The sequence below is a fragment of the Arvicola amphibius genome, chromosome 4, assembly GCF_903992535.2.
Source record: "Arvicola amphibius chromosome 4, mArvAmp1.2, whole genome shotgun sequence".
Classification (NCBI taxonomy): domain Eukaryota; kingdom Metazoa; phylum Chordata; class Mammalia; order Rodentia; family Cricetidae; genus Arvicola; species Arvicola amphibius.
In genome coordinates, this window is record NC_052050.1 from 17200480 (window position 1) to 17226995 (window position 26516).

At 52.2% G+C, this 26516-nt stretch overlaps 1 protein-coding gene across 8 annotated transcripts in view; it reads right to left on the minus strand.

The window, feature by feature from the left end:
- Mapt (microtubule associated protein tau) overlaps positions 1–26516 on the minus strand; it is a 95613-nt gene that overhangs the window by 23069 nt on the left and 46028 nt on the right. The window contains exons 2-11 of one of the 8 annotated variants that reach the window (XM_038326540.1): positions 25501–25613; positions 22349–22435; positions 19498–19584; positions 15364–15429; positions 11387–12127; positions 8187–8242; positions 5474–5671; positions 3887–4019; positions 2747–2800; positions 355–620 (exon numbers count right to left, since the gene is read on the minus strand). In XM_038326540.1, coding sequence (XP_038182468.1) covers positions 355–620; positions 2747–2800; positions 3887–4019; positions 5474–5671; positions 8187–8242; positions 11387–12127; positions 15364–15429; positions 19498–19584; positions 22349–22435; positions 25501–25600 — 1788 coding nt within the window. In that variant the 5' untranslated portion in view covers positions 25601–25613. The remainder of the gene's footprint in view (positions 1–354; positions 621–2746; positions 2801–3886; positions 4020–5473; positions 5672–8186; positions 8243–11386; positions 12128–15363; positions 15430–19497; positions 19585–22348; positions 22436–25500; positions 25614–26516) is intronic. The other 7 variants (XM_038326542.1, XM_038326541.1, XM_038326548.1 and 4 more) reach the window with 7 other exon arrangements.

A 26516-nucleotide genomic window follows, 5' to 3' on the forward strand; every position in this document is an offset into this window, starting at 1 on the left:
CTCGGGAGAAACTCAGGGGGGAGTCAGGCCTGCTGACACCCACATAATCTCTCAGTCACAGATTCTAGAACTCTGAGGACGTGTCAGTCAGCCTGAGCAATGCTCAAGTGAGAAGCAAGGAAGGGGGTTCCTCAGGACCTCGAAATTTCATGACAGCCATATAGTAAAACCTCGAATTTCCCCAGAACCACGTGGGAAGGCCAAGTCCAAGCTAGGCAGTCCCCAGGGTAATCCACTGTCCAATCAGCAAGGCTAAAGAGAGGAAGGGAGGAGCCTGTGCTTTGGTGGCCTGTGTGCTGGGCTCCTTTGGAGGCTGCACCCTGACCTGACTTGCAGAGCTGGTCAAGCCCTTACCTTGCCACCTCCTGGTTGGTGTCTCAGGTTCTCAGTGGAGCCAATCTTGGACCTGACATTCTTCAGGTCTGGCATGGGCACAGGGGCGGTCTGCAGGCGGCTCTTACTGGCAGAGGGAGACTTGGGGGGCGTGCGGACCACTGCCACCTTCTTGGGCTCCCGGGTGGGCGGCGTTGGTAGGGATGGGGTGCGGGAGCGACTGCCAGGGGTCCCAGGGGAGCCGGGGCTGCTGTAGCCACTGCGTTCTCCGGATTTTGGTTGTTCACCTGGAGGGTGGGGAGAGAGGAAGGAACTGAGGCCAGGTGGATGGGGATCTGCGAAGTCCCTGAGGCCACTGGACGGGGGACCCACTGCTAGGCTCCAGAGGGGATTCTGGGAGAGGCCCATTTGTGAAGAAGTGTCTGCTCCTGCCCTGTCACTTAGACACAGTGACAACTATTTCTCAATAAAGCGACTGCATTCTCAACAGTGCTCCAACACATGGTACCTCCTCCGGGGATGGCCCGACTCTCCCCAAGCCCTGACGTGTCCTGAAGTCAGGAGATGGGTTCTAGCGAGCTGTGTGTCACCCCCTTTCACTGAGCTGAGGTCTCGCCTTGGAAAAGGAAGTGATGGGGTGCGGCTCCACAACCCCCCTTCTACCTGTCCTTCCTTAACCCAGGTGATGCAATGACAGGCTCCACAGCAGCCCTCAAGCTGGGATCCTCCAGACCCTTCCCTCACAGGGCAGATCTGAGGCTACTGGGGGCACATCCAGGCTCCTCTAACTGTAGGGCTGCAGAAGCATGAACCACAGGCCCAGGGCTTTCCCTACAAGCCACCCCCCCCCCCCCCACTGCTGAACCCTGCCTTGCCGTTCCAGTCCGCGAATGCCCTTCCCCACACACCTTTCCCAACACCATCAGTTCCAGGAAGGCTGTCTGGACTTCTGGGCAGGCTCTGTCCACCCTCCTCCCTTCGTCCTTCACCCCCACACCCTTCTGTGCTAGTACTAAGTAAGCCTCCGACACACCTAGGGTTCACTGAGCCACCACACCCCTGGGATTTTTGTTTTGTGTTTGAAAACCTCGGCTGTTCTCGGCAGGAGGTGGGACCTGTGATATGCAAATTTTTTGGGCCCCCGTCCAGATCTGATAGAGGCCTGTAGAACTGGCCTTTCTTAGGCTTTCCAACCTGCAGGAGAAGCATCCTAGCAAACATGCTTACTGCAGCCAATCTCTGCCCAAACACCAACGTTCAGTCTTCACTTCCACGTCTTAGGAACCCCTAAAGCATCGAAGTTCTGGGATATGTGGAGCCATTGCTACTCTGGGATTAGCTCTGCCTACATGTCACCCGGGACACAGGCCGGTGGCGGCTTATGTTCTTTTCTTTTCTTTCTTTTTTTTTTTTGTTTTTGTTTTTCGAGACAGGGTTTCTCTGTAGCTTTGGAGCCTGTCCTGGAACTAGCTCTTGTAGACCAGGCTGGCCTCGAACTCAGAGATCCCCTTGCCTCTGCCTCCCGAGTGCAGGGATTAAAGGCGTGCGCCACCGCCGCCCGGCATGTTCTTTTCTTTACACTTGCAAAGAACCTTGGGTGAGCCAATGACCCTCACTATGCCCACGTCCTCATCTGAAAGATGTGGGGGACCAGAGCCCTAATGACCTTATTTTGAGAAGGGTATTGGGGGTGTGTGGAGAGGTGTAGGGGTTTGGAACCCCGACAGAGAGGGGGCTCAGTAGTTAAGAGCACTGGCTATTCTTCCAGAGGACTCAGGCTCTATTCCTGGCATCCACACGGCTGCTCACATCTGTCTGTAACATCTCAGAGTGAAATATAATTCCTTTTCTTTTTTTCAAAATGATTTATTTATTTTTTATTTTATGTACATTGGTTAGCTTGTATGAGGTTGCTGGATTCCTTAGAACTGGAGCTACAGACAGTTGTGAGCTGCTATGTGGTTGCTGGGAATTGAACCAGGGTCCTCTGGAAGAGCAGCCAGTGCTCTTAACCACTGAGCCATCTCCCAACCCGGAAATTACATTTCTTAACAAACAAAACAAAAACTCAGCCCAGCAAAACCCTCTGCCTACCAGCGACACTTTTCCACTAGAACTTCGGTTAGAGACAGTCCAAACCTCCAGCACCCCCACATGTCTCCAGGCATATGCTCCCCGTCCCACAAATAGCCCTAGTCCCTGAAGAAAATGCAGACATTCAGGATAGGCATTCACAGATGCCCCCAGTACAAACCACACTTGAGGAGAAAAGTAAACATGATGTTTCAAACCTGGGCCTCTCTGGGGTAGCCTGGGCTGGAAGCAGGAGGCCCTCCCAGCCTTGCAGACAAGTACAGGGGCAGAACGCACACCAAGAGGGTCCGCCCACCCAGAGCAGTGGACCCGGAATTACCTCTCTCAGATTTTGCCCCTGCAGGGGGTAGTTTTCTCTGCTCTTGCTTGGAAGCTTAAAAAGAAAAATCCACAGACAGCCTCATTATAATCAGGCTCACAGGGGTCTCTGTGAGTTCTTCAGGTGGCAGCATCTGGCTGGTCCACCTAGCGTAAGAGACAGAAGCAGGAACAGGTGCGGGACCAGTGAGGAAGATGCAGCCATCAGTGTGGAGCCACCTAAGGGCAGGTGAGATTGGAGGAGCAAGGCGAGCACTTGCCCCAAGCTACTGTGTGACTGGGGCCAGCATAGTGCTGAGGGGAAGTGCCAGGATGAAAACCCCACTTAACGTGCCGTTAATGCTACTAGATCATCAGCGCACAAGAGACAGCAGATGTGGTTACTTAGTGTAAACACAGCCCAACTGGCAGGCCGCACCCTTTACAATGCCAGGCAGAAGCATGCAGCAGGCAATAGGGGCTGCCTCTGGCCAGGAGAGCAGTGGCACCCACAGCCAGGCCACAGAGACCCATAGGTCTCCTGAGTACCACTAGCGAGGAATGCAGGCCAGACAGCACAGAGTAGGTCACATAGCATCAAGTGCCTTCTGGAAGCAGGTCTCCAGGGGCTCTGTTCCTGGTATCTCTACTGGATATGAAACAGCCCACTGCGGCCTGGTCAGGTTCACAATGCCAACTGAATTTTATTTACAGGAATGCAGAGTAATGACCACGCATGTCAGTGCTCAGCTAAAACCCTTGAGTTTTGCTAGAAGATTCCTAACATCCTGGTTGCATGAGGTTTATTTGTGGGAGATCCCGCACAATGTCCTTCCCAGGCTACTACTCCTCCAAAGAGGCAAGGGACCTGAAAACACCTCATGCTGGGGCTGCCTCCCCAGAGCCAAGGATTAGGGAGCGTGCTCCTCCCTGCCACTCATTAGCCACGTGATTGTATTTTCCTCATGCTTTTAAAATGAGCAAGATCTTTTCATTGGCTGAAAGGCAAGGGTTCATTATCCACCTCAGACAGATGCTCCAGCGCTCAGCAAACTGCAGGGTGTTAGTCGGTGCCAGGGGTTTCTAATTTTCAGTGGCCTCCTGAGGCGAGCATTACACCTTCTGGAAGCTTCTGGATTAAGACCCCAGAGAGAAATCTCACCTGAGCCGGGAGGGGTCTTTGGGCTGGGCGTGGTCTTGGCTGGGATCCTGGTGGCATTGGATGTGCCCTTCTGGCCCGGAGGGGCTGCTCCCCGAGGTGTAGCGATCTTCGTTCCAGTTTTACCATCGGCCCCCTGTAAACCGAATCAGGGTAAAAGGTTTCACCACTGGGAAAGGTGACTGACTATCACCAAGGAAAGGTCAACGCCACCCTCCCACCTCGACTGGAAGAAGGTGAAGGTAGAGATGGATGTTGGAAGGATCTTGCACAGTCTCAAGGGTTTGTGGGGTACACAGCACCCCCAATTCACCGGCACATCAAGTATCAGGTTCCTGTCTCCTCTTAGATGAATTGTGAGTTAGCCTGTGTTATAAAATGACAGCAGTGCTTGGAGCAGACCAGGGTCAGGGTAGACCAGTAGGCTGGCCCAGGAAGACCACACCGTGGGGACACCCCTTTCCAGATTCCTCACTACAGACGTAGCTGACAGAGGCTGGGTTCACCAGAGGCCTCCTGAAGACACTTGTGCTTCAGCCTTCAGCAGAGCACTTAACAGCCAAGCTACGTCTTTTTCTTCTCTCTCTCCATGGCCCTGGGGTCTCTGTGCTAAGAACCTTTGGCCTTGAACACTGGCAGAAAGCTGGGAGCCACAGGTGGGCAGACACAATCAGCGGATTGTGCGCAGCTACAGATCTGGTGGTCAGTTAGACGCCCATTAGACAGGGTATGAACTTCACAAAGAAACCACATGAACCACAGACTCCGGAGGAAGAGGGGAGAGAAGGAGCTGTTGGGATGGATGCACCCACCTGGAGGTGTGGCCAGTTACCATAGGAACTCTAGAAGGACCTGAGGTTTTCTTCGTCATTTATTTTTATTTTTTAATTAATTAACTGGTATATTTTGTGGGGGGTTGAGACAGGGTTTCTGTCCTCAAACTTGCTCTGTAGATCTGCCTGCCTCTGCCTCCCGAGTGCTTGGTTTAAAAGCATATGCAAGCCACCACCTTCCGGTTTAACTTTAGCTTTTGAGACAGGGTTTTACTATGTAACAGTCTTGGCTGTCCTGGAACTCGCTCTGTAGACCAGGCTGGCCTTGAACTCACAGAGATCCTACTGCCTTTGCTGGGATTAAAGGTGGGCGCTTCCACCGCGTGGCTATTTTTGTTTATTTTTTAAGAAAAAGAGTTTCTCTGTATTCTGGGCTGGCTCCCGCATCTTAGTCCTGGTGGGCTGAAATTGCAAGCGTCACCACACCTGGCTTCTTTTTTTGTTTTTATGTTTAAACAGAGACTCACTCTGTAGCCCAGGCTAGCCTGTAACTTACTCTGTAGCTCCAACTTCCTCAGTGTTGGGGTTGGTGACAAGCATCAGGTACTGTGCTCAGCTCAGAGCCTCGGTTTTCCGGCCAGGGTCCTCTGGTTATCTTGGGGACTGCTTTTTGGGGGGGAGCAGGAAGCACAGGCCTTAGTCCCCAGTCCCCTCCCTGTCCCTTCACCCAACTAGTGCTGCCTGTGAGTTTAGGGGTCGAGAGCGTTTGAACACCACGGTATAGCAGCCTGTGCCTCACCAAAGGTTATTTCCTTACCTTGAGCTTCATCTGCTTTGTTCCAGGACTGCCATTTCGGGGTGTGACAGAAGAGACGTGTTTAGGAGAAGTGGCTGGCTCAGGGCACACGGCAGGGCTGGAGGGTTTGATCAAAGGGTCTGAGCTACCAGGACTGGGGCGTGTGGGGCTAAGGCAGGGCCTATTGCTCAGGGTTTTAGCACAGGAAGGTGTGGATGTCTTAAACATAAAGATAAATAAAATCAAAATAAAAGTCAGCAATGGGGGATGGAAACAAACTGAAACAAAGGACAAAAAACTAGAAGGCGGCCACAGGGCAAAGCAGCGCTCTCAGTAAGAAAGGACGGCAACCTTGCCCCCTCAGCACCTTAGCACCGCGTCACCTAACACAAGCTGCACAGCTGACGTGGGATGCGCATGATTAAAATCACAAAGCACAGAACTTCTGAAAGAGATGCTGAAGATGGATAGATGTTCTGGTACATTTTTTTTTTTCTCTAGCAACTGGACCTTGTTGTGCCTTCTACTTGCAGAACACTGGCTTAAGGGTGCTTGGTAAGAATAGGCAGACCGTCGGAGAGAAGGCAGCAAGATTTTCCCCAGAAAGAACACCAATGTGTCATGGGTCGCTCAGCCTCAGGAGAAGCACCCACTGGGGCTCACTGACACCCACCTTCTCTTTCTGCCATGCCAACAGAATCCTAATCCTTTAAGGAGGACTGTGCTGGAGTCAACCAGAGGCTTCTGGGGACACACACATGCCACAGGAGCACACGCATACACGCACATACAGGCATGCACACCACACAACGTGCATATGCACACGCATGCATGCACGCACATACATACATACTTTCTGATTAAACGAAGGCTAAACTAATCTTAATGAATAAAACTAATCTTAATGCTATCTAGAGAGTCTTGATCTGGCCAAAGTTAACACCAGAACATACTCCACCTGAGGAAATGAGTGTCTGCGAGGCTGGATGTTCTCCAAGCAGGGCTTGGCTCCCTGAACTAGGGGTACCTAAAGGCTGAGGGCTGACACTCATGGTTGCCTCTGGGGACTCTGACTGGCAAGGGTGGCCCTGGTAAGATGCAGGGTGAGACCAGACCCTTGAGAATAAAGAACCGCAAGTGTGGGGCACTCTGTGGAGTCCTGACCGGACTGCTGTGCTGTTTCTGTGTGTTTTCTCATCCCTTCGCTGAAGGGGCTGGGGCCCAGTCTGTGCCACCAGTGTCAGGAGGGACACGCCAAGGGGAAAGCTAGAGCGGGTACCGGAGCCCCTTCTTCCCTAGCTGGACAAGACCCCTCTCCACAGGCAGCATTTTCGGCCCAGCCTTGCCCCTGCTATCCTGTGAGCCAATCCAGGGCAGGGACTGTGTACTGAATGTGAACTTACATGAAGAGTACATGCACACTGGTGCAAGCACGAGGCCAGGACTCCCTGCCCCACCCCCGAGAGCAAAATGAGCATCTTGACTGAAGCAGCTATGGCTCCCAGTTCAAGAAGTGGGGCAGGGCTAAGTCTCTGCACGGGGCTCGGTTGCCTCTCTCTGAGCACCCATGACAAGGAGTCCTAATGAGCAGAGAACAGGGCCTTCTGGGAGTGGTCCTCAACAGCCGCTATCAGAATCTAGCACCGGCATCCACCTCTGGAGACTCATCGAGGCTCTGGCACCGACTACAGGCCAGATTGTTCCAGACGCATCCACACTGGCTGCCCAGCGGATCCAATCTGGGCCGTGGTGGGATTTTTTCAGGAAGACACTACTGCACAGCTTTAGGGGTTTCTAAGATAAAAACATCATGGAGGAGCCGGGCGGTGGTGGCGCACGCCTTTAATCCCAGCACTCAGGAGGCAGAGGCAGGAGGATCTCTGTGAGTTCGAGACCAGCCTGGTCTACAAGAGCTAGTTCCAGGACAGACTCCAAAGCTACAGAGAAACCCTGTCTCGAAAAACCAAAAAAAAAAAAAAAATAAAAAAAAATAAAAATCATGGAGGGAGTGGACTACAGACAAAAACAAAAACAAAAACAAAAACAAAGGATGAGCGGGGCTCGGGATGCCAGTCTGTAAAGCGGGCTGCTTTATCTACTGGGCTTGGGTGCAGAAGACTGACAAAGGCTTTTCTTAAATCATGTCTTCCATCCCACACTTTTCTACACTCCACTTCAAGGAGGTGATGCTAATTCAGAACCTAAGCAGTTCCACGGACACTCAGCAACCAAGGCCACCGGCCCATTCTCCCTAGACTCAGCTTGCCTGCCCCTCCTTCCCAGGTCTGCAGTTTCCTGCTCTGGGGCGGGGCCGGTGGGAAACAGCAGGGCTCCTCCCCTTTGCCTCCCAGCTCTGCTCTTCTTATGGGATCCTCCCTGCTTTGTCTGAAGATTGTTTCTTGCTCATGCCTCTCTGATCGCCCAGTGTACTCTGCAGATATTAAATATATTGTGTTCACCGAGCCTAGATCTGTGCTAGTAAGCGTGAGAAACGCACATCCCAACACTCATCACAGAAAACTCACACACACCTTTATTGAAACTATGAGGAAATGACAAGAGGAAGAACTGAGTAACTCGCTCAACACCCTTCCCCGGGTTAAGTATCAAGACAGAAACTCTGCCTTTGTAAAAAGCAACGGCCTTTAAATGACAGCCGCACTCTAGAGACAAACATTTCCACACATTGCAGACACAGCGCAGGGCAAAGCCTCCAGGCTGGTCAGTAGCTTACCTTCGCTCTCTTCTCGTCGCTTCCAGCCCTGTCTTTGCTGACACCGGCCACTCGGGCTGAGAAAACACAAAATGAGAAAGCACGTGACGCCCCGCGCTTAAGGTTTGCAGACACACCAGGGTTGGCGGCGTGAATTCCCTTTGGTTGACGCAAGGCTGCTTTTCTTAGTCCTCACATCTACTGAGTCTCACAGCGTTAGTGTCACACAGCATACAGGGCCACTGTTCAGAGCAACCCGGCAAGAGGGGGCGGCAGCCTGGCTGAGGGTGGGGACATGCAGAGGGAAGGCAGCAGGTGCTGTTAGAGGTGCCTGTTGACCTGTGGCTGTGGCAAGCTCACTCTCTAGCCTGGCCAACCACACTGAATGCAAGGCCATGAACAGGATAGCCCAGCCTGACCTGACTCCAGGCTAAGGATCCTTGGATCAGAGTGGGGGGGGGGGTCTCTCTCTCTGGCTTTCCTGTGAGATCTCCGCTTACCCTCTAGGGCCTCAAGGCTGAAGTGAAACCACCTCCATTTCCCTACCCACGCTGGAAGGGTCCTCAGCTTCACCTTCTTGGCCATCTTATGCTGATCATCCCAACCCCCACTCCAGGCCATCAGAATAGATGAGCCCAGTGGGGAGATCCTCCCCTTTGTTGTGCGGGGTGCAACCCTTAACCTGGAGCAACTCACTAACAGGGACCTTCCACATCAGCCCCAGCTGCTTTGGAAGGAGTCCTTCCTACGCTGACACAGCCCAGCCATGAGGGCACCTTGCCACTCCCCAGGGCCCTTCAGAAATGCCACATCCTGCTCAGGGAAGCCAGCATCACTATTAACCTGCAGGTAGAAGAGGACTGAACTTACAAAGTGACCAGCGCTGACTCTCCAGCCCAGGGTTCTCCCCATTTTACTGTGGAGGAATCACCTGGGAGGTAGCATACAGACTCCTGGGTGCACCGAGGCTGGATATGTAACCAACAGGTACCCAGGAATCTTCATGGCAATAGGAGTCCCATGGATCTTATGCATTCATTTTTCTGTCAACCACACTGTATCTGTTTAGGATCAACAGCCGTGCCAATTCAATTCTGACTCGGGGGGATAAACACCCTTTCCGCAAGGCTAATAACCACAAGAGCGCCAACTATTGTGATTGATCCTGGGACACTGCCTGAGGGAGTAATCCCGACCCTACCTGCTTAGGAAAGCAGCTCTTTAGAATGCTTCTGTGCAGACAGTTTCTGCTGCGCTGCCCTTTGTGACTGCGCTAGAGTGTAGCTAGCACCCTCTTCCACTTTTTGTGTTGAATTCTTTCACTGGAGCAACCCACTTATCACTGCCTTTATTGCGAATCCGCCTGCTAGATCAGCACTTCCTGAATCCAGGGAGGAACAAGCCCTGTTCGGGAGATGTCAGCAGGGGTATCGAATGTATCTGGGAAATCCAGAGGACCCATACTCCTTAGAGGATCCCTGTGTACAGCTAGAGCTCCGATGAGTCCCACAACCATGGAAGTTGCTGGGCTTTGTTTAGCCTTTTTTTCCCCTTCTAAATTCTCTGTGGTCTTATCCCTACCCCTGCCCCACATACCTGTTAACACCCGGAGGACCAGAATTTGATAGAACATTATTTTGGAAAAATCCGAGGCAGTCATTTGTCCTCCTTTGTCTTGGAGTTTAAAACAGGACATAGGTTTCCCCTACTCTGTCCTAATTTTTGTTTTAAGACAGGGTCTTATGTAGAGGGGTCTGGTCTTGAACTCCTGATCCCCCTTTCTCTCCATCCTGAGTACAGTGCTCATTAAAGGCATGTGGCATCATGCCCAGGTTTTTTCAAAAACACATCTTGCGATTTAGCCTAGGCTAGCTTCGAACTCACTACATAGTCCAGGTTGGCCTCAAACTTGCAGTGATCCGTTTGTCTTAGCTGGAATGGGCTGGAATGGCAGGCTTGTGCCACCATCCTGACAGGTTCTTCTATTTATGATATTGGAGTGTTCTCTCTAAGTGGAATTTAGTCAGTAGTTAGCAGACGCTTTTCACTCTGTGTTTAAGAAGCACCAGGTTCTGGGCCCCGCAAATAATTCCAAAATGTCAAGTAGTCTACCCGGACATATTTGTTTATTTATTATACAAGAGCATATGAATGTGCGTGTGTGTTTGTGCCGCATACATGCCACCATATGCATATGGAGGTCAAAGGACAACCAGAGAACTGACCCCACAGTTGTCCTCTGACTCTGGGGCAGCATGTCCTTGCATTATGTTCCATCATTGGGTTGGGTGGCAAGAATCTTTACCCACTGAGCCATTTGAAGGCTCAGATGCCAAGTATTCTAAAGTCTTAAAGCCATGAACGTCGCTGCCTGGAGGCTGCTCCCACCCTGTAGCCTCCACAGGGCTCCAGATGGGGCTGCACACAGGGACCCAGCCTGTCCCTGACTGACAGGAGGGTCACTTTAGACCTGGAAGATATTTTATCCATCATTCCTGAGGCAAGCAGGATGGGGGAGACGGTGGGGGTGCTGTTAGCCACCCCCACAGGGACGGATGTCACCTGTGCAATGTGACATGCTGTCTGCTGATGAGAGCATCAGAAGACAGGCAGGTGGACTCATTGGCTCTGCACCAGGAGGATACACTCCAGCACCTTCTGGAAGGCAGTGTGGGGGACAATGGCAAGAAGGTACCTTTCAGAGAAGACCTAACTGGATTCTGAACTTGACTTTAACCATTATTTACTCTGGGTATTTATCACAAGGTCAATTTCCTGCTCTGAGGCTCAGTTTTCTCATCTGAAAAGTGGGACTAATTATGCCAACTCTGGGAAGGTTCTAGATTGTGAATATGAAAATACATCATAAGCCTTCCAAAATGATAGCAGTGGACACTGCTATCCACTCTACGTAGCGTGCCTCCCAACCTCTGGTGGGCTGGTGGACCATGTGGATATGCCAAGTGGACAGAGAACCAAACAGGGCAGAAAGCACAGGGCCAGGTGTCCGTGACATGCAGAATGAGGGCAAGCGTGAAAGGAACACGTGCTACCAGAGGCTGCCGGGCAGGGGTTGGGGAGGGGGCGGCAGTCCAGGCAGTGGGTTTAGTGGCTCTCCTGGAATATCAGGGTGCGGGAGTCAAGGAAGGCAAGAAGCTTAGTGACAGTGTCCACAGCCTGGAGGGTACCAGGGGAGGAGTGAGGGGGCTTGAACCACAGACCTTTAAGTTGAGGGACCCGACTGACTGGCCTTCCCGGCAGTCCAGCTGTGGGCTGCTTCTCAGATGGCTCCAGAAGGCCAGCCTCTTGGGTGTCCTTTCCCACAGAGGGGCCCTGGGCCTGTTGCTCCTCTCCAAGGGCCCCCACCAATGTCGCCCCTTCCAAATCCTGCTCCTTCGGCATGCTGGCTTTGATTTCCACGTGGAATGTGAACTCTGGGGCAGCCTCGTGCCCTTCCTCCATGGGCCCTGTGCCAGGCCCTTCAGGTTGCAAGGCCTGGGTCTCTGTGGAGACTTTGGAGAGGAAGTCAACAGGAAGTGGGACGGCACCCTCACTTGGGAGCCCAGGTATGCCGGTGGTTTCCCTGGAGACAGGCTGAGGGGCTGCCCTGCCTGGGTCCAGGGGCGCCTGGGAGGGAGGGGACTCCTGGGATGATTCATCCATGTCAAGATCTTCATCCACCTCCTCCTCACTCCCCAGCCTGTCTTTGCCCCATCCCTCCTTCAGAGGTGGCTCTTGCTGCAGCAGCTCAGAGGGCCGGTGGCTTCTCTCTACATCCTCAGGTCTTGTCCCCGAAGGTTGGCACGTAGCCTCTCTGAGGCCTTGTGGCAGGAGGGGAGCCCCAGACACGCTAGGCACCGGTTGGCAGATCCGATAAGAGATCCCTGAGTCTGGAGCCTGGCCTTCAGGGCGCCCTGGCTCGCCAAGCAAACTTTCTGGGAAATTCTGGACCTTCTCTGGCTCTGTGTGGAGATATCCAGCAGAGGGGGGCTTCAGAACAGGCAGGCCCACCTTGACAGGCTCTGGGTTCCACTCTTGGATGGGCTCCTGAGGACGAGCTGGTGGAGGGGCTGGGCAGGTGGGGTGCTTCTGGGGACAGTGAGTGATCGCCAAGCCCGGAGGATCTGACTGCTTTTCACTTAGAGGTGCCAGTGAGATCCCAGAAACTTTGGTGCTCAATCCAGGCCGGACTTGAACACTAAGGTTCCTGCTCAGGAGCCTCTCAGACACCTCTCTCTGCTGCCTAGAAACTCTCACCTCCTCAGGGCTTGAAGAGGCAATGGTGGCAAACAGTTAACAAGGATACAGACATTTTAAAGGGGACTGTAGTACTCACCATAATAAAAGACCCCTCAAAGGTACCAGGACTCTCCCAACAGAGACAAGAGCTCATCTGAGGCTTGGAATAAATGCTCTCTTGGTCTGTCTGCCACTAGCTTGCTGCATGGCCCTCTCTGGGCATCAGTGTTCTTGTCTTTAAAAGGGAGACTTGGACTTGGTGACCTCTGAGGCCCTCTAGTATTTGGCTGGGCAAGAGCCTGCTGGCATCTTTGTGGCTGTCCAGGATGTGGTTATGGGCTCAGACGCATGCTTATCTACCATTCACAGAACTCAAGTTCCTGGAGATGCTGGGCTCCAGGTGACCTTCGCTGGGTTATGACAGTGGTCCCTGTTCTCTCTGTCTCTGCGTGTGTCTTTCTCCTCTCTTTGCGCAGGTGAAATCAACAGGCATCATACATTACCTGACCTTCAGCCTTGCTCTGATTTGGAAAATTCACAAGCTATGATTTCGGGCATGGAGCTTTGCTGACTGACCTGCCGTACGATTCCTCTCCGTGGAACTGCAGCACATGGATGGCTCTGTGGTCACCCTTCATGGCCTGCCTTCTGCCCCAGCTAAGGCAGGAGCCATGGGACCCCTGCTCTAACTGCTCAGCCAGCACACTGCCCACCAGCTCAGCTGGTCTGAGCCCATGGTTGTTACTTGGATCAGTCACGTGATATCCCTGTAAAACTCTCTTTAGAATACCTGGTTGTGCTTTAAGGATGGGGCGTCCACTTGAGTCTTACTGAGCTCTTCAATAAGCACCCTCTGGTTCTGCTGATTGCTTGTTTGGGACAGGGTCCTCTGTACCTGAGGCTGGTGTCAAACTCCCTACGTGGCCAAGGATGACCTTGAACCCCTGATTCTCCTGTCTCCACCTTCCAAGGGCATGTGCCGCCCACTTTCGTAATTCCGAATTTTCTGAACAGCCTACCTGGTCCCAACAAAAGGTCTCAAACAGCTCCCCAATTCTCCTCTAACAAAGCCTATACTCTCAAAGGCTTTGGGGATATAGAAAAGAAATTTGGGGGAGAGAAGAAGAGAGGAGAACATGTATATCCACACGCATGTGTAACTCTGGGCACATACAAGTAACATGTACACTAAACCACTGTTTTTAACCCAGTGGGACTCATTGCGGCTGGCTCACTATCAAAGGACCCAACTCTAGCCTGGCCCTCTCTTTCCTTATTACGCCAGATTACATTCATTTATGGTCCCAGTGTCAAGGCTGTCATATGACTGCTAATCAATAAATACACTCTGCATAGAACAGCTACTGTCACAAAAGCACACATTCTGCTCCTTATCAGGTTCCTTACTGAGGCCGTTGGTCTGTCTCAAGTAGGGACAACAATAAAGACAGAAGTGGGAAATTGACAGGGTCTGGCTACCCAGTACCAGCCAGCTCATGGATCAGAGGCCAAGACAGTTACAAGCCATGATGCCACCCAACAGACTTGGGCCCCCACTACCTTCAAGAAAATGCTCCCTAGAAATTATTTCTGGCTGGGATGTCCTGGAGTCTGATACACTGCAAGACCTTCAAAGACTCCATTCAAGTTGAGGGGCCGCAAACATACACAGTAAACATGCACACAGTAAGCAGACTTACTGTGTGTGTGAGCTGATGAGGGACCCATTAAAACTCCTAGCGGGAGGATCTGGGCTGGGAGAGTCATCCATTCATTTCCAGGATACTGTAAACTACTCAGCAAACATGAAACAGGGGCCAGAATGTTGTTCTGATTTGATCCCCAGCACTACATAAATTGGGTGTGGTGGCCTGTACCTGCAACCTCTGAAAAGTAGAAGCAGGAAGATCAAAAGTTCAAGTTCATCCTGGGAAGCTATGGGAGGCCAGCTTGAGCTACGGGAGCTACAGAGGACTTTATCTCAATCAATCAAACAAACAAATAAAAACAAACAAACCTGAACCTTTTAAAATTCTGGGAGTGGTGGAGGGGCATAGGGAAACAGGATCCTGACAAAGTGTCCCCCCTAACTCCTCAGGAGCCTAGCGTCCACGGCACCGAAAGGGGGATGAACTCAGCTAGAGGCCAGTGAGGCACAGTCCTTCACAGGCAGACAGTGCCGCTAACACGAGACAAATCCTCTACCGCTTTATAGAGTGAAGGACACGGCTTCCCAGGTCCTCTGTCGTCTGTAAGTCTCCCTGTTGTACAGGACACTCAAGTTTCTTTATCCAGAAAAATGATAGGAAACAAAGCCAGCTCATACCGTATCTATACTGGAGGTCTCCATCAACTAAAATCAAGTCTCTCTAAGGTTTTAAAAGTTCCTTTTAAGAAATGTATTTTTGATAAACAGCTGCAGAAAGCTACTTGTCTTGAAAGCAGCAATTTGATCCCTGAGAAGAACATTATAATAAGGCATGAAGACCACAGAGAAGCCGGGTGGTGGTGCACACCTTTACTTTCATCCCAGCACTCGAGAGGCAGAGGCAGGCGGATCTCTGTGAGTTCGAGGCCAGCCTGGGCTACAAAGTGAGTTCTAGGACAGCCAAGGCTACAGAGACGTCCTGTCTCGGGAAAAAAAAAAGAAGGAAGCTTAAATGGTCAATGGTGATGTGACTGACAGGTCAGAGGGTGCTGTGGGAGCATCACCTACTGTGCTCATGCCCAGGTAAGGGCTGTTTCCTGCAGGACCCCAGCCTGACACACACACCTCAAAAATGAATCAGAATGGTATTAGAAAACTCTGTGCCTAATAAATAAAGACGACTCCCCCGGGTCCCCTGGACTTGTAAATTAGGACTCAGGGCTAATGTGTCTTTTCAAGGTAGAGCCCGCTGAGTGCTCCCATTTCCCTCCTCCTGAGCTCTGAGTCCTAGGGGTGGTTTGGACCACTGACCTTGAGTCACGTGCCCAGCGGCTTGGTCCTCCAGGTTCGGGGTGTCTCCAATGCCTGCTTCTTCAGCTGGTCCGAGGCAGCAAAGGGAGGACAGAAGCAGACAGTTACTACTAGCTTCAACCTGTGCGCTCTGTACCTCGTGTTTCGCACACGAACCATGCAGGAGGGGTGTGCCCTGCAGGGCTAGCTGCTGTGCTCCGCTCCTCCGCAAAGGCCACGGCTAGGGACAGTGGTGACGAGAGGTGCTCACACAAAACCCACAGCACCCACACACCTTCCAGGTGACTGTGACCTAGGAGGAAAGAGTTTCTCCGCAGGGGTCCGAGGTCTTGCTGTGTTGCCTGGCTCCACAAAGCTGTCAGGACTCAGGAGACCAGAGAGGATTCACAGCGGCACTGCGGGTCCTGGTCAACACTTCGGGAGGATAGGGACTCAGGGGTAGATTGCCTTTAGTGGGGTTATGCAGCTGTGGTGTGGACCCAGGCAGGAGCTGCCATTTGCCTGGCCTCTCTGAGCCTGTTTCCCCATTGGGAACCTCAAGATGATTGGGGTTTGTCTTGTATGGAAAACGAAGTCTGACACACAGGAGGGTACCCCAGGCTGCTAAGTCTCTTCCGTCTAAACCCCACACACATCACACCTAAAACCAGCACTATCTGGCTGGAGCAAGGTCAACAGGACCAGTGGGCAGCTTTTCTGGGTCTCTGCATTTTTTAACCATTTAAGGAGATGACAGTCACCCCAAATAAAGAAGGCTGAGAAAGTCCCAGAGCACACGAGAAATACTCAAGTGAGTAAGCTCTTATCTGGAGAACACGGCTACTGGATGGCACATACACAAGTCCAGAGGTGGGGTTTATAAAGCAAGCCAGCCCACGCCACCCTCAAGGCCTTGAGGCACACACACCACAGGCTGCCGCCTTCCAGAAGTGCTCGCACCATGCAAGGTTGACCGCCAGCCTTGTCTCTGGACTAAAGTGTGCAGTTCTTGTACCTAAAACTGCAAGCCAGTTTTTACTTCACTTGCCACCGACAGTACAACAAGGAAAGAGCCTGAGTCACTGCATAGTCACGTGGTGTCCGGTAAGCACTTAGCCAGATGGCTGAGTGAGGGTGGGGCCCCAGGGAGGCGGCAGGGAACTTGGAAGCTCTCCACCCACCAATTATCAGCTCAGATGCCTCTAGGTCCTTTGTGCTGCCCAGAAGGTCTTTTGGTGACAGTTCCGTGTCAGATAACACAACAATGGTCACATTGCTTCAACTGTCTGCGAAGGCAAAGTCCTAGTATGGATTTGGTCTGAGCAAGATTACGGAAATGGAAGACAGGCTCAGAGTGATGGCAAATCCTGCCAGGCAGTCACAGAGTTCTTAGCAGACATAAGGGGGCATTCTGGGACTCCGTCAGTCACCAGCACCAGGAGAGTCTATTCATCTTCCATGTCCTGCCCCGGGTGTGAAACCCAAATGGTGTATCATTAACGCTTTGAATGCTCCTGGGGGTGGGGTGGAGGAGCATTTTCAGGGAGGTCCAGGCTCCCTGCTCTCCAGGGAGACAGGCCTCCTGCAGTGGAAGTCACACAGCATGGTTGAGCTTTACTGAGCGCTAAGAAGTATCAAACAGGTGTTCAAGTGAGTACAAGGGCTGGCCCTGCTATGGTGGCTGAACAAAAAGCCATTGCGATAGCCTGCTTCGCAGCCAAGACGGATGACTGTTTTTTTTCCCGTGGAATTTTGAGCACAGGTCAGAGATGGCGTTGGAGCATCTTAGATCATGCCCAATGGGTCACTAGCGGCAATGAGTCATCCTGCACAGAGGTGACACTGTGTGCAGCTAGATCTCTGAGAGGAGGGATGACACATCTTCTAGAACCTGAGGCGGAGGCTTCGATCTTTAAAGAAGCAGGACATGGGAGTTGAGAGGGAAGATTCTGGAAGGATTCAAGAAAGGGCTCTGTGGTGGGCAATCTTCACAGTCACCTGACCTGCATTTGGAACCACCTCGGGGACAGCTGAGGTGCACAGGTGGCTGTGTCTGAAGGTATTTATCTGTAGGACTCGCTGAAGTGACTATCATGAATGTGGGTGGCATCGTCTGTCCCATAGATGGGGTGAAGGCAGTAACCACAAAAGCGGATGAAGGAGAAAGCATGCCAATGCTACATTTGTCTGCTCTCTGTCCGCTGAGAAGCGGAGGGCTTCCTCCACAACATATGGCTGCCATAATGTCCTGCCCAAGGCTGTGGAATCAAACAACTAGGAACCCTCCGATCCCATGAACTAAAATAAGGCTTTCCTCCCAGAGACGTTTCTGTCAGGCATCTGGATATGTTTGAGCAGCTAGCGCAGTCTCCGCAAGAGGAATGGCAGCCTATAAGCCCCTGCAGGGAGTGGAAAGCAGCCACTGCCTCCTCCCACACACCTGCCCCCACGAGCCTAGAGTAGGGGCTGGGTTAGAACATGGCTGTGGGCCTGACTATCACATCAGACTGGCCCTTCTGATGAGCAGTTATAAGCTGTGAGGTTTTTTTTTGCCCTGCCCATCATACTCAATTTATAACACGGTAGGGATCAACGCCTTGGGTCTCACATATGCTAAGTCAGGCACTCTACCAGGCTCCATCCCAGTCTTTTGCAGGCTGTTTTGTGAGTGTGAAGACTATAAAGCATTTCTGATTACCCAGGAGAGATGAGAAAGGGGAGAGTTGTCATCCCAGACAAAAGACAAACTTCTTCCATGACAAAACTTTGAAGGGATAGCCAGAGACAAAAATCAAGGCACCCATGACTTCACCCTATATAAGCATCCTTCACGCTCGAAGCTGAGGCCTGGCCAGGCTTTCAGAACATCTGGTCTACCTGCCTCAGAAGCCCTTACTGCCAGTCCATCACTTTGCAGAGTGGAAACACATCTTGAGAGACGGGGATGGCACTGCTGGCTCTGTAATGAGGGGTCTCAGGACACGAGGGAGAAAGCTTACTACGGTGTTTACTCTGCAAGGTCAACTTGAAGGAGTTGGGACCACCTCTGGGTGTGGACACCTCTGGGAGGAGCCGCACCCCTGGGTGTGTCTTTGAGGGTTTTCACAGAAAGATTAACTGCGGAGGGAAGACCTACCCTGCAAATGGGCAGCGCCATCCCGTGGGCTGATGTCCTAGGGGAAAAGGAGGAAGCATGAGCACCAGCGCCCGTCTCTCTCTGCTTCCTGACTGCAGAAGCAACGTGACCAGTCATGGCCACTGCTGCCACCATGCCAATCATGGCCACCGCTGCCACCATGCCTGTCACGTGGACTCCATCCCCTCAAACCATGAGCCCGGACAGACCTTAAGCTACTTCTGTCAGACATTTGGTCACCACAAGGAAAAGAGTAACTAACTAGCATGGTTGCAGAGAGCCGTCCTCAGGAAAAGACATTTCCCATCTCCACTGCCACGTGTCCCATGCACATTGATTAGGCAGTTCTCAGTAGGTAACCAGACGCCTCGGATTCACCATACTAACTGCCAGAGCTTCATGAGCCTGTGGAAGAGGAAACGCGGTGAGGATACCCAGGACTCTGGGCTGCAAGGACTCTTGTCCAGGGCCCTGCACAGGCTGATTTATGAATGACTGAGCAGCCCCAAGCCCAGCGCTCTTTCTGCCGGTGTGCTTGCTGTCTGATCTATTCCCCATCATCCACATGGGTGGGGCAGGATACAAAGACAGGATTGGAAGGCAGCAGCACAGCCCTAGAAATGGACGTGTGGTCACACTTCTGAACTCCAGCCCATCAGACCTTCCAAAAGACCCAGTTATGTGGTCACTACAGTATGCTTGGTGCCCAAGGGGTAAACTGCCCCCTAAGTGCGACCTGCCCCTTGCTACAGCCGGAACTGGAGAAAGTGTGAGGAAGGCAGAAGTCTATCCTCTACAGAGAATCTTGTTGAGGACATCTCGAACTGACATGTTGACTGAGGCAGGATCCAGCAGGAAATGGGGGACCCTGTACCCTTGTCTAGACTCCAAGGTAGCCACTGCTAACCAGTCGAGATCCCCAGAAGCCGGAGTCACTTACACGTCTGCCTGTGGGGATGGCCTGCTCAAGGCGGGCAGCTGGGCCCTGGCAGCCCTGGGGCTCTAAGAGCCACCCTCACCTGTGGTTCCTTCTGGGATCTCCGCGTGGGGCTGGGCAGCGGCCTGTTTGTCGGAAGCTCTCTCTTCCACTAGGGGTGCAGTCACGTCTGGAAACCACCGATAGTCACCCTTCTGTTTAGTATACAGTGCAGGGACAGGGCCTGCCAGCCACATGCAAGAAAAGCCAGCTCAAAGCAGGGCCACAGTCCTCCTCCCATTTCCCCAGGAAGAAGTGAGGCACCAAGCCACCTGCCTAGAAAGCCCGGAGGGGGCCACGTAATTACTACAGAGGACAGATGTATTCTGATTCCCCGGGGGCTCTAATGCAAGCTGGTGAAATCCTGGGGGGCAACTGTGCACTCCTTATGGCAAGGCAGGGTGTCGGCAGCCGGCACCCAGGCAGCGTGAGGAAGCCGAGGAGGAGATGAGGCTGTGATTATCTTGTGAGGCTTGGGGCAAGCACTGTCACCTCTGAGCCTTTGTTTCTGCATTTACAGAACTGCAGTGCCACCTCTTGGTGACCTTGTTGGTCCACCAGTTCTAACTCCCTGCCGGGCCAACCTACAGTGAAAAGGGTAGAGTTCCCTATGTGGCAATAACTGGGCCAGGTCCTGTGTGGAGTCCAGCCGCCTTGCGGAGGCAAGAGATAGGGACCACAGGCTAGGAGCTGGGGGCAGCATCTCTTCAAGGGAAACAGTTCGACTCAGAAGTTCCTCTGGAGCCCTCTGCCTCTCCACCAGGCATGCCAGGCACGCACACCTGAGGAGTGGGCAGCTCTGAGAGATTCCCAGAATTCCACGCAATTTAGTCCACAAAAGCCATTTTCACTACGATCCTCTCCAGTGCAGATAAAATTGCCTGCAAAGCTCAGCCCAGGCTCCCTCCCTCCCCGAGGGCGAGGCATGTGGGGCGTAAGCGTGTTCAGGTCCAGACTGCACGAGCTGGAGCTTCTCCCAGGACAATGCCCACAGAGCACCGAAGGCTGTGTCTGGGAAGCCGGACCAGGTTCGGCATCCAGTTTCAAGGCTTTCTTAGGGTGGCAGACAGCTTGCAGAACCGTCCTAACAGGAAGAGCAGGGAATGTCTTGCGTCACTGATTTTCAGAAGGGCAAAGGGAATCTGGCCAGGATGTTCTCACCAGGCCATGCTGCCTGCATCCCTCAGGGATGAGCCAGCGTGCTGAGGAATTGGCAGGAGCTTGGCAGCCGTGTTCTGGGCTTATCCAAAGGCAGATGCGGAGGCCAAATTCTCATTCTCTAATAGAACTCCCAAACAATGCGCAGGGCTGCAGGAAGGTTTCCAAGTGGACCTTCCAGCTTCCTTGGAAGGTTCGAGAGACGGAAGGACAGGATTATGGATGGTTAGTCAGAAGTTGTTCTCAGCGTCCTTTTCCTTGGATTTCTTCTACTCAAAAGGTTGAAAAACAAGATGCACAACACCCCCAGGCTTGCTGGCCGGAGACCCGGTTCTGGCCAATGAATGAAAGTGGAAACTGCCACTTTGAGTTTATACAAAACTCTCAATTTCTTAATTCTGGCCACACATCTGGCTTTGGGGCTCTTTAGGCTACTTTGTTCTTTTATTTTTAAAATTCCATTCATCATCATCATTATTATTATTTTGATTTTTTGAGACGGGGTTTCTCTGTGAAGCTCTGGCTATCCTGGAACTTCTCTGTAGACCAGGCTAGTCTCAAACTCAGAGATCCACCTGACTCTGCCTCTGAGTGCTGGGATTAAAGGCATGCGCCACCACCCAGCTCTCATTCATTATTATGGGACATGTGGATAATGTGTCCATGTGGGCACAGGCCATGATGACATGGGGAAGCTATTGTCTCCTTTACACAGTTTCCGGGGATTGACCTCGGGTCACCAGGCTTGCATGGTGGGCACCTTTACCATCTGAGTCATCTCACCAGCCAGAGTTCTTGGTTCCAAGGCAGACACAGTGTTTGGGAGTACAGCGGCCATCTTTCAACTACGAAGCAGATGATAAGAAGCACACAAATGACACGGGGGAGCTGTACTCACGTGCTGACATCTCATGATGCGATGCGGGACTAATAAACCTCTTCAGTTAGTAGGGCTTTCTGTTTCCTGCTGCCAAATACAGTAGTCTTTTCTTTTTCCCCCTTTTTCCAAGACAGGGTTTCTCTGTTTCTCTGTGTGTAGCCCTGGCTGTCCTGGCACTCCCTCTGTAGTCCAGGCTGGCCTCGAACTCACAGAGATCCTCCTGCCTCTGCCTCCCGAGTGCTGGGATTAAAGGTGTGCACCACCACGGCCCAGCGAAATGTGGTGGTCTTGACTGACTCACATGGGAAGTAAGAGATACCAGGGAGCATTTCAGGAAAAAAGACAAGCAGCTTCATGACAACCCAGACACCAAATATCTGGAGTGGACAGATCAGAAGAGATAAATCATACTCCATGTGCAAAGTCCAGAGCCCAAGAAAACATTCCTAACACAGGAGCAGGGAGATCTGACCCGCCCCCCTCCTCAGCCAAATGAGCATTCTGGGCCCTGGTTGATGCCTGAAAGAAAAGTAAGTGGGGGCTGCTAAGGGGGTCATATAGGGTAGTGGATACAGGATGGGAACCCTACCGAGCAGTGTGTGAGCCCGCTGTGCCGTGCAGCCCAGCTTCTCCAAGCATGGAACATCTAGAGCACGCACAGGATGAAGACGATCAAGGCACACCATTGAGCCAAGCGCAGAAGCAGGGCCCAGCTCCCAAAGCACCGCCCTGCCAAGCGCCTAGCAAGCTCAGTCAGCCAGCACACAGGAAGAAAGCAGTGAGTGCAGCCCGGAGGGGTAGCTCAGAGATAGGGAAGCACAGGCTGAAGGCCGTGGTGGGAGTAGGGAGGCCCCACCTTCAGCTGTTGGAGTGCTCTTAGCCTCAGAGGTCTCGGACCCTGGTTCCTCCGATCCGTCATCGGCGGGGGGCTGTGGGGGAGACTCTGGAACATATACAGTGAGCCCTCAGACCTCAAGAGGAACCTTCGGTGTGGATACTGTATCCTCATGATCAAACCATGAAGGAACAGCCCCCCCCCCACCATACTCCACTCCCTGGGGTCCCCGGATGAAGATGTGGGTGATGTGTGTCTGTTCCTGGGTGGGAGAGGACAAAGCTTTTAGTCACTCAGGTCCAGCTGAGGCAAAGGCCCTTATATTAACAATCTGGCAGTGGATCTAGAAAGTCAGTCCCTACATGCTCAGAAAAGCCCCTTCCTGTGGCCTCGCCACCTTCAGGTCACAGCACCTCAGCGCTCAGCTCAGTGACCTCACCTCAGTGCAGTAAAAGTCCCCCGCTTTCATGCCTGTATTGGCCAAAGGGTTTCCTTTGCTAACTCTCCTTTTGTCACCGTGGCTGTGCTTAAAACATGTATTAAGAAAGCTCTTTGTCAAGCATGTGAGACCCACCATAGGCGGTGGTCGTTCTATTGGTCTTACTTGGCCTTGGTTGAAGGGCTCGCGGTAGCACTGTGTGTCAACAAGAATGTGCAAGGCCCTTTTTCCTTCCTTCCTTCCTTCCTTCCTTCCTTCCTTCCTTCCTTCCTTCCTTCCTCCCTCCCTCCCTCCCTTCCTCCCTCCCTCCCTTCCTTCTTGCTTCCCTCCCTCCCTCCCTTCCTCCCTCCCTTCCTCCCTCCCTCCCTCCCTCCCTCCCTTCTTCTCTTTATTGGTGCAGATGTTGACTGGGAATCCCCAGCTGCCCATTGTATCAGATGGACAAATGGCTCTGGCCATGGGGAAAGTCCTGTATCACCTCATGCTCCTCAAGAGATTAACACCCACACCAGGTGCAGTCTGAGCACCCACCAGCTGACAAAGAGGGGTCCACCTGGAGCCCATTCAATCTAATTCAGGTAGAATTCAGGCCAGAGTTGTGCTTAGCTAGGAGGTTACATCTACCCTGACTCAAGAGGCAGCTTGAAGTTGGGAGCCATACACTCAGGATGGTGGTTTTCTCAACCGTGTGAAGGCTGGGAACCATTACCATTCTCAACTAGCTGGCTCTACAAATACAGGTGAAGGCTATTGGCTTGAGGGCCGTGGTTGCCAAGGAAAGGCTGTAGCAAGAAATGGCCCTTGGGCTGGGTGTGGTGGTGCATGTACTTTAACACTGGGGAGGCTGAGGCAGGTGGACCTCTGTGCGTTCAAGGTCAGCCTGGTCTACACAGTGAGTACCAGGACAGTTAGGGCTATGTAGAGAGACCCGGTCTCAGTCTCAAAAAAAGAAAACAAACACCTCTCTGTCCTTGGTGATGACCGGACGAAGAGGGGAGCATGTTCAAGTCACAAAGCCGCTGGAGGCAAACCTGAGGCTTGTGTCAAGGAGGTCCAGACTAAGTGAGATAGTGCGAGGTCCCCAGGGAGCTGCGGGATGTAAAGTCTGGCCAGGGCTATGTTAAACCAGCGGGCGGGGAGCACCGAGCGCAGATGGCGCTTGCTAGGTTGCAGGGCTGGCTGCTGGGACATTCAGTGGAGGACAGATGCTGCCCCTTGGGCAACGGTGAGATTCTAGGGTGATGGAGGGGAGCTGGTTCTATGTACAAATCAGAACACAAAGAAGGAAGGCAGATGGAGTTCAAATACAGTGAGCGACGAGACCTCACAGTCAAAGAAGGGCCCTTGATATTGTCTTTACTGCAGTGTCTCAGGTATCCTACGCTGGCCCAGACTTGCTGTACCCCCATCTTTATCATTTACATTATCCTCAGAGGGAGGGAGGAAGGAGAAGAAGCCCCCCGCGCGAAGGCCTGGAAACTGTAACACATCAGCACCTTCTAATTTATGAGCATGCGTGACCACATGTGCGTGACCACCTGCCCCACCCACAGCCTCTCTGGCTGCATCTAGCCCTGTTCCAGCTTTTAGCACCCACTTAGACACTCTCTGCTCGGGTGCCCAGCGTATCACTCGCCGTCATTCCACAGTCTGTTGTCACTTTCCTGAACTGTTGTTAGGGCTGTGATCCTTTCTGCAGGGCAGAGCAACCCCACACCTACAAACAGCCCATTCTCAACCCTCAGCAGCAAGGCTGAATCTGACGAAAATCTTAGGTTTCTTTGGCTTTTTTGGGGGAGTACAGTTATGGGTAGGACAACACCCTCAACACCCTTTTGTTTCACAGCACCTTCCGAGGGTGTGTGTGTGTGTGTGTGTGTGTGTGTGTGTGTGTGTGTGAGAGAGAGAGAGAGAGAGAGAGAGCACCCCTAAAACTCCCAAACACACGCACACAGTGAAATGGACAACCAGTGAGTTTGGAGGAGAGGTCGGGGCCAAGCCAGTGTGGCCAGAGGGCTACATTACAGACTGCAGTTTTAATTAATTAAACTAAACTTGAGAAGTGCTTTAAAAATTAACTTCTATTCTTTTTATTTACGTACGTGTGTGTGAATCCGGAAATCCCACATAAGTACAGGTGTTAGCTCCCCAAAGCTGGAGACAACAGATTTTGTGGGCTGGGATGTGGGCTTAGGTCCTCTGGAAGAGCAGCAAGAGCTCTGATCCATTGAACTGCCTCTCTAAGGCAGTCCAAGACGGGATCCCTCTATGCAGTCCTGGCTGAACTGAAACTCACTGTGTAAACCAGGTTGGCTTTGGACTTGCAGCAATCCTCCTGCCTCTGCCTCTGCCTCTTGAGTATTGACTGGCATTACAGACCAGCGGCACCGTGCTGTGCCCCACTCCTGAGGAAGTTCATTAATGTAGATATATTCAGAACCCCAGAGGAATCTATTCTTGCCAGATGGCCAGATAGCCAGGTTTGTGTAGCTAAGGATCTGACACCCCTGGAGAGCCGGGAGTGGCTTCTCCCCCAGTCTTCAGCGCACTATCTGGGGAGGTGAATTTTCAAACATGCGTTTTTGACTTTTCTTAGCCCACTCAAACTACTAATGATTGAATATGACAAATTATGAACCGTTCCTTTAAAAAGTGGGACTTGACCCCCTCTTGCCAATCAGACACGGACTGTGTTCCACTGTGACTGGCCTGCTGTGCCTGGCTGTTCACTGACCTTTTAAGCCATTGTCCATGTCTCCGTCCTGGTCCTGGAGCAGAGTGTAGCCCTCAGCATGATCTTCCATTGTGTCAAACTCCTGGCGGGGTTCAGCCATACTGGTTCAAAGCCTGGAGAAAAATAAGGCAAGAGAGCGAGTTATGGTCGGGATGCTGAGCCCAGGGACAGCAGACTTGGGGGACAAGCAGAGAGGCACCCTTCCTCCCAAGTCACAGTAGGAGGACCTCAGTTTCCTCACCTCCCATCCGGAAGACTGATGCTCAGTCCCACTGAGTGGCCAATGTCCCTGTCAGTCACCTGCCGTCTCATTCGCTCATATCCAAAGCCACCAGATGACGCGGCTGACCTGTGGCTATCCCCTGCTCTTTCCACGTCACTGGGAAGTGCTGTTGACTAGTGAGTAGCTCAGTGTCGTTGTGGAGGAAGGTGATTGCCCGGCCTCTCTTCTCAGGAAAGAGTGAATGGCGTTGTTCTGTGAATGCCAACTGACTGTAAAACCAGCTCTGCAAACCTCTGGGCTCAAGGGGTCCTTTTGTCTCAGACTCACAGATGGTTGGGACTACGGCCTGCCCGGGACCACGGCCTGTCTGGCTATCAGTTAGTTAATACCATGCATGCTCAGCATGGATCTTTTATTTTTTTTTTTAAATTTTTTAAAATTTATTTTTATTTTATGTGCATTGTTGTTCTTTGCCAGCCTGTATGTATGTCTGAGTGAGGGCTTCAACTCTTAGAGATACAGACAGTTGTGAGCTGCCATGTGGGTGCTGGGAATTGAACCTGGGTCCTCTGGAATCATAGCCAAGTGCTCTTAACGGCTGAGCCATCTCTCCAGCACCCAAGCCTGTATTTTTTTTTTTTTAATATCTGTAAAGCCACACCCCTATCCCAATCTCAGCTCCTGTCTCTGACTCTGGAACTCCTTTTATGGATTGCTGAGACAGGGTCACAGGTATCCCAGGCTGGCCTCAAACTAGCTATGCATCCAAAGATGGCCTTAAACTTCCACCTCC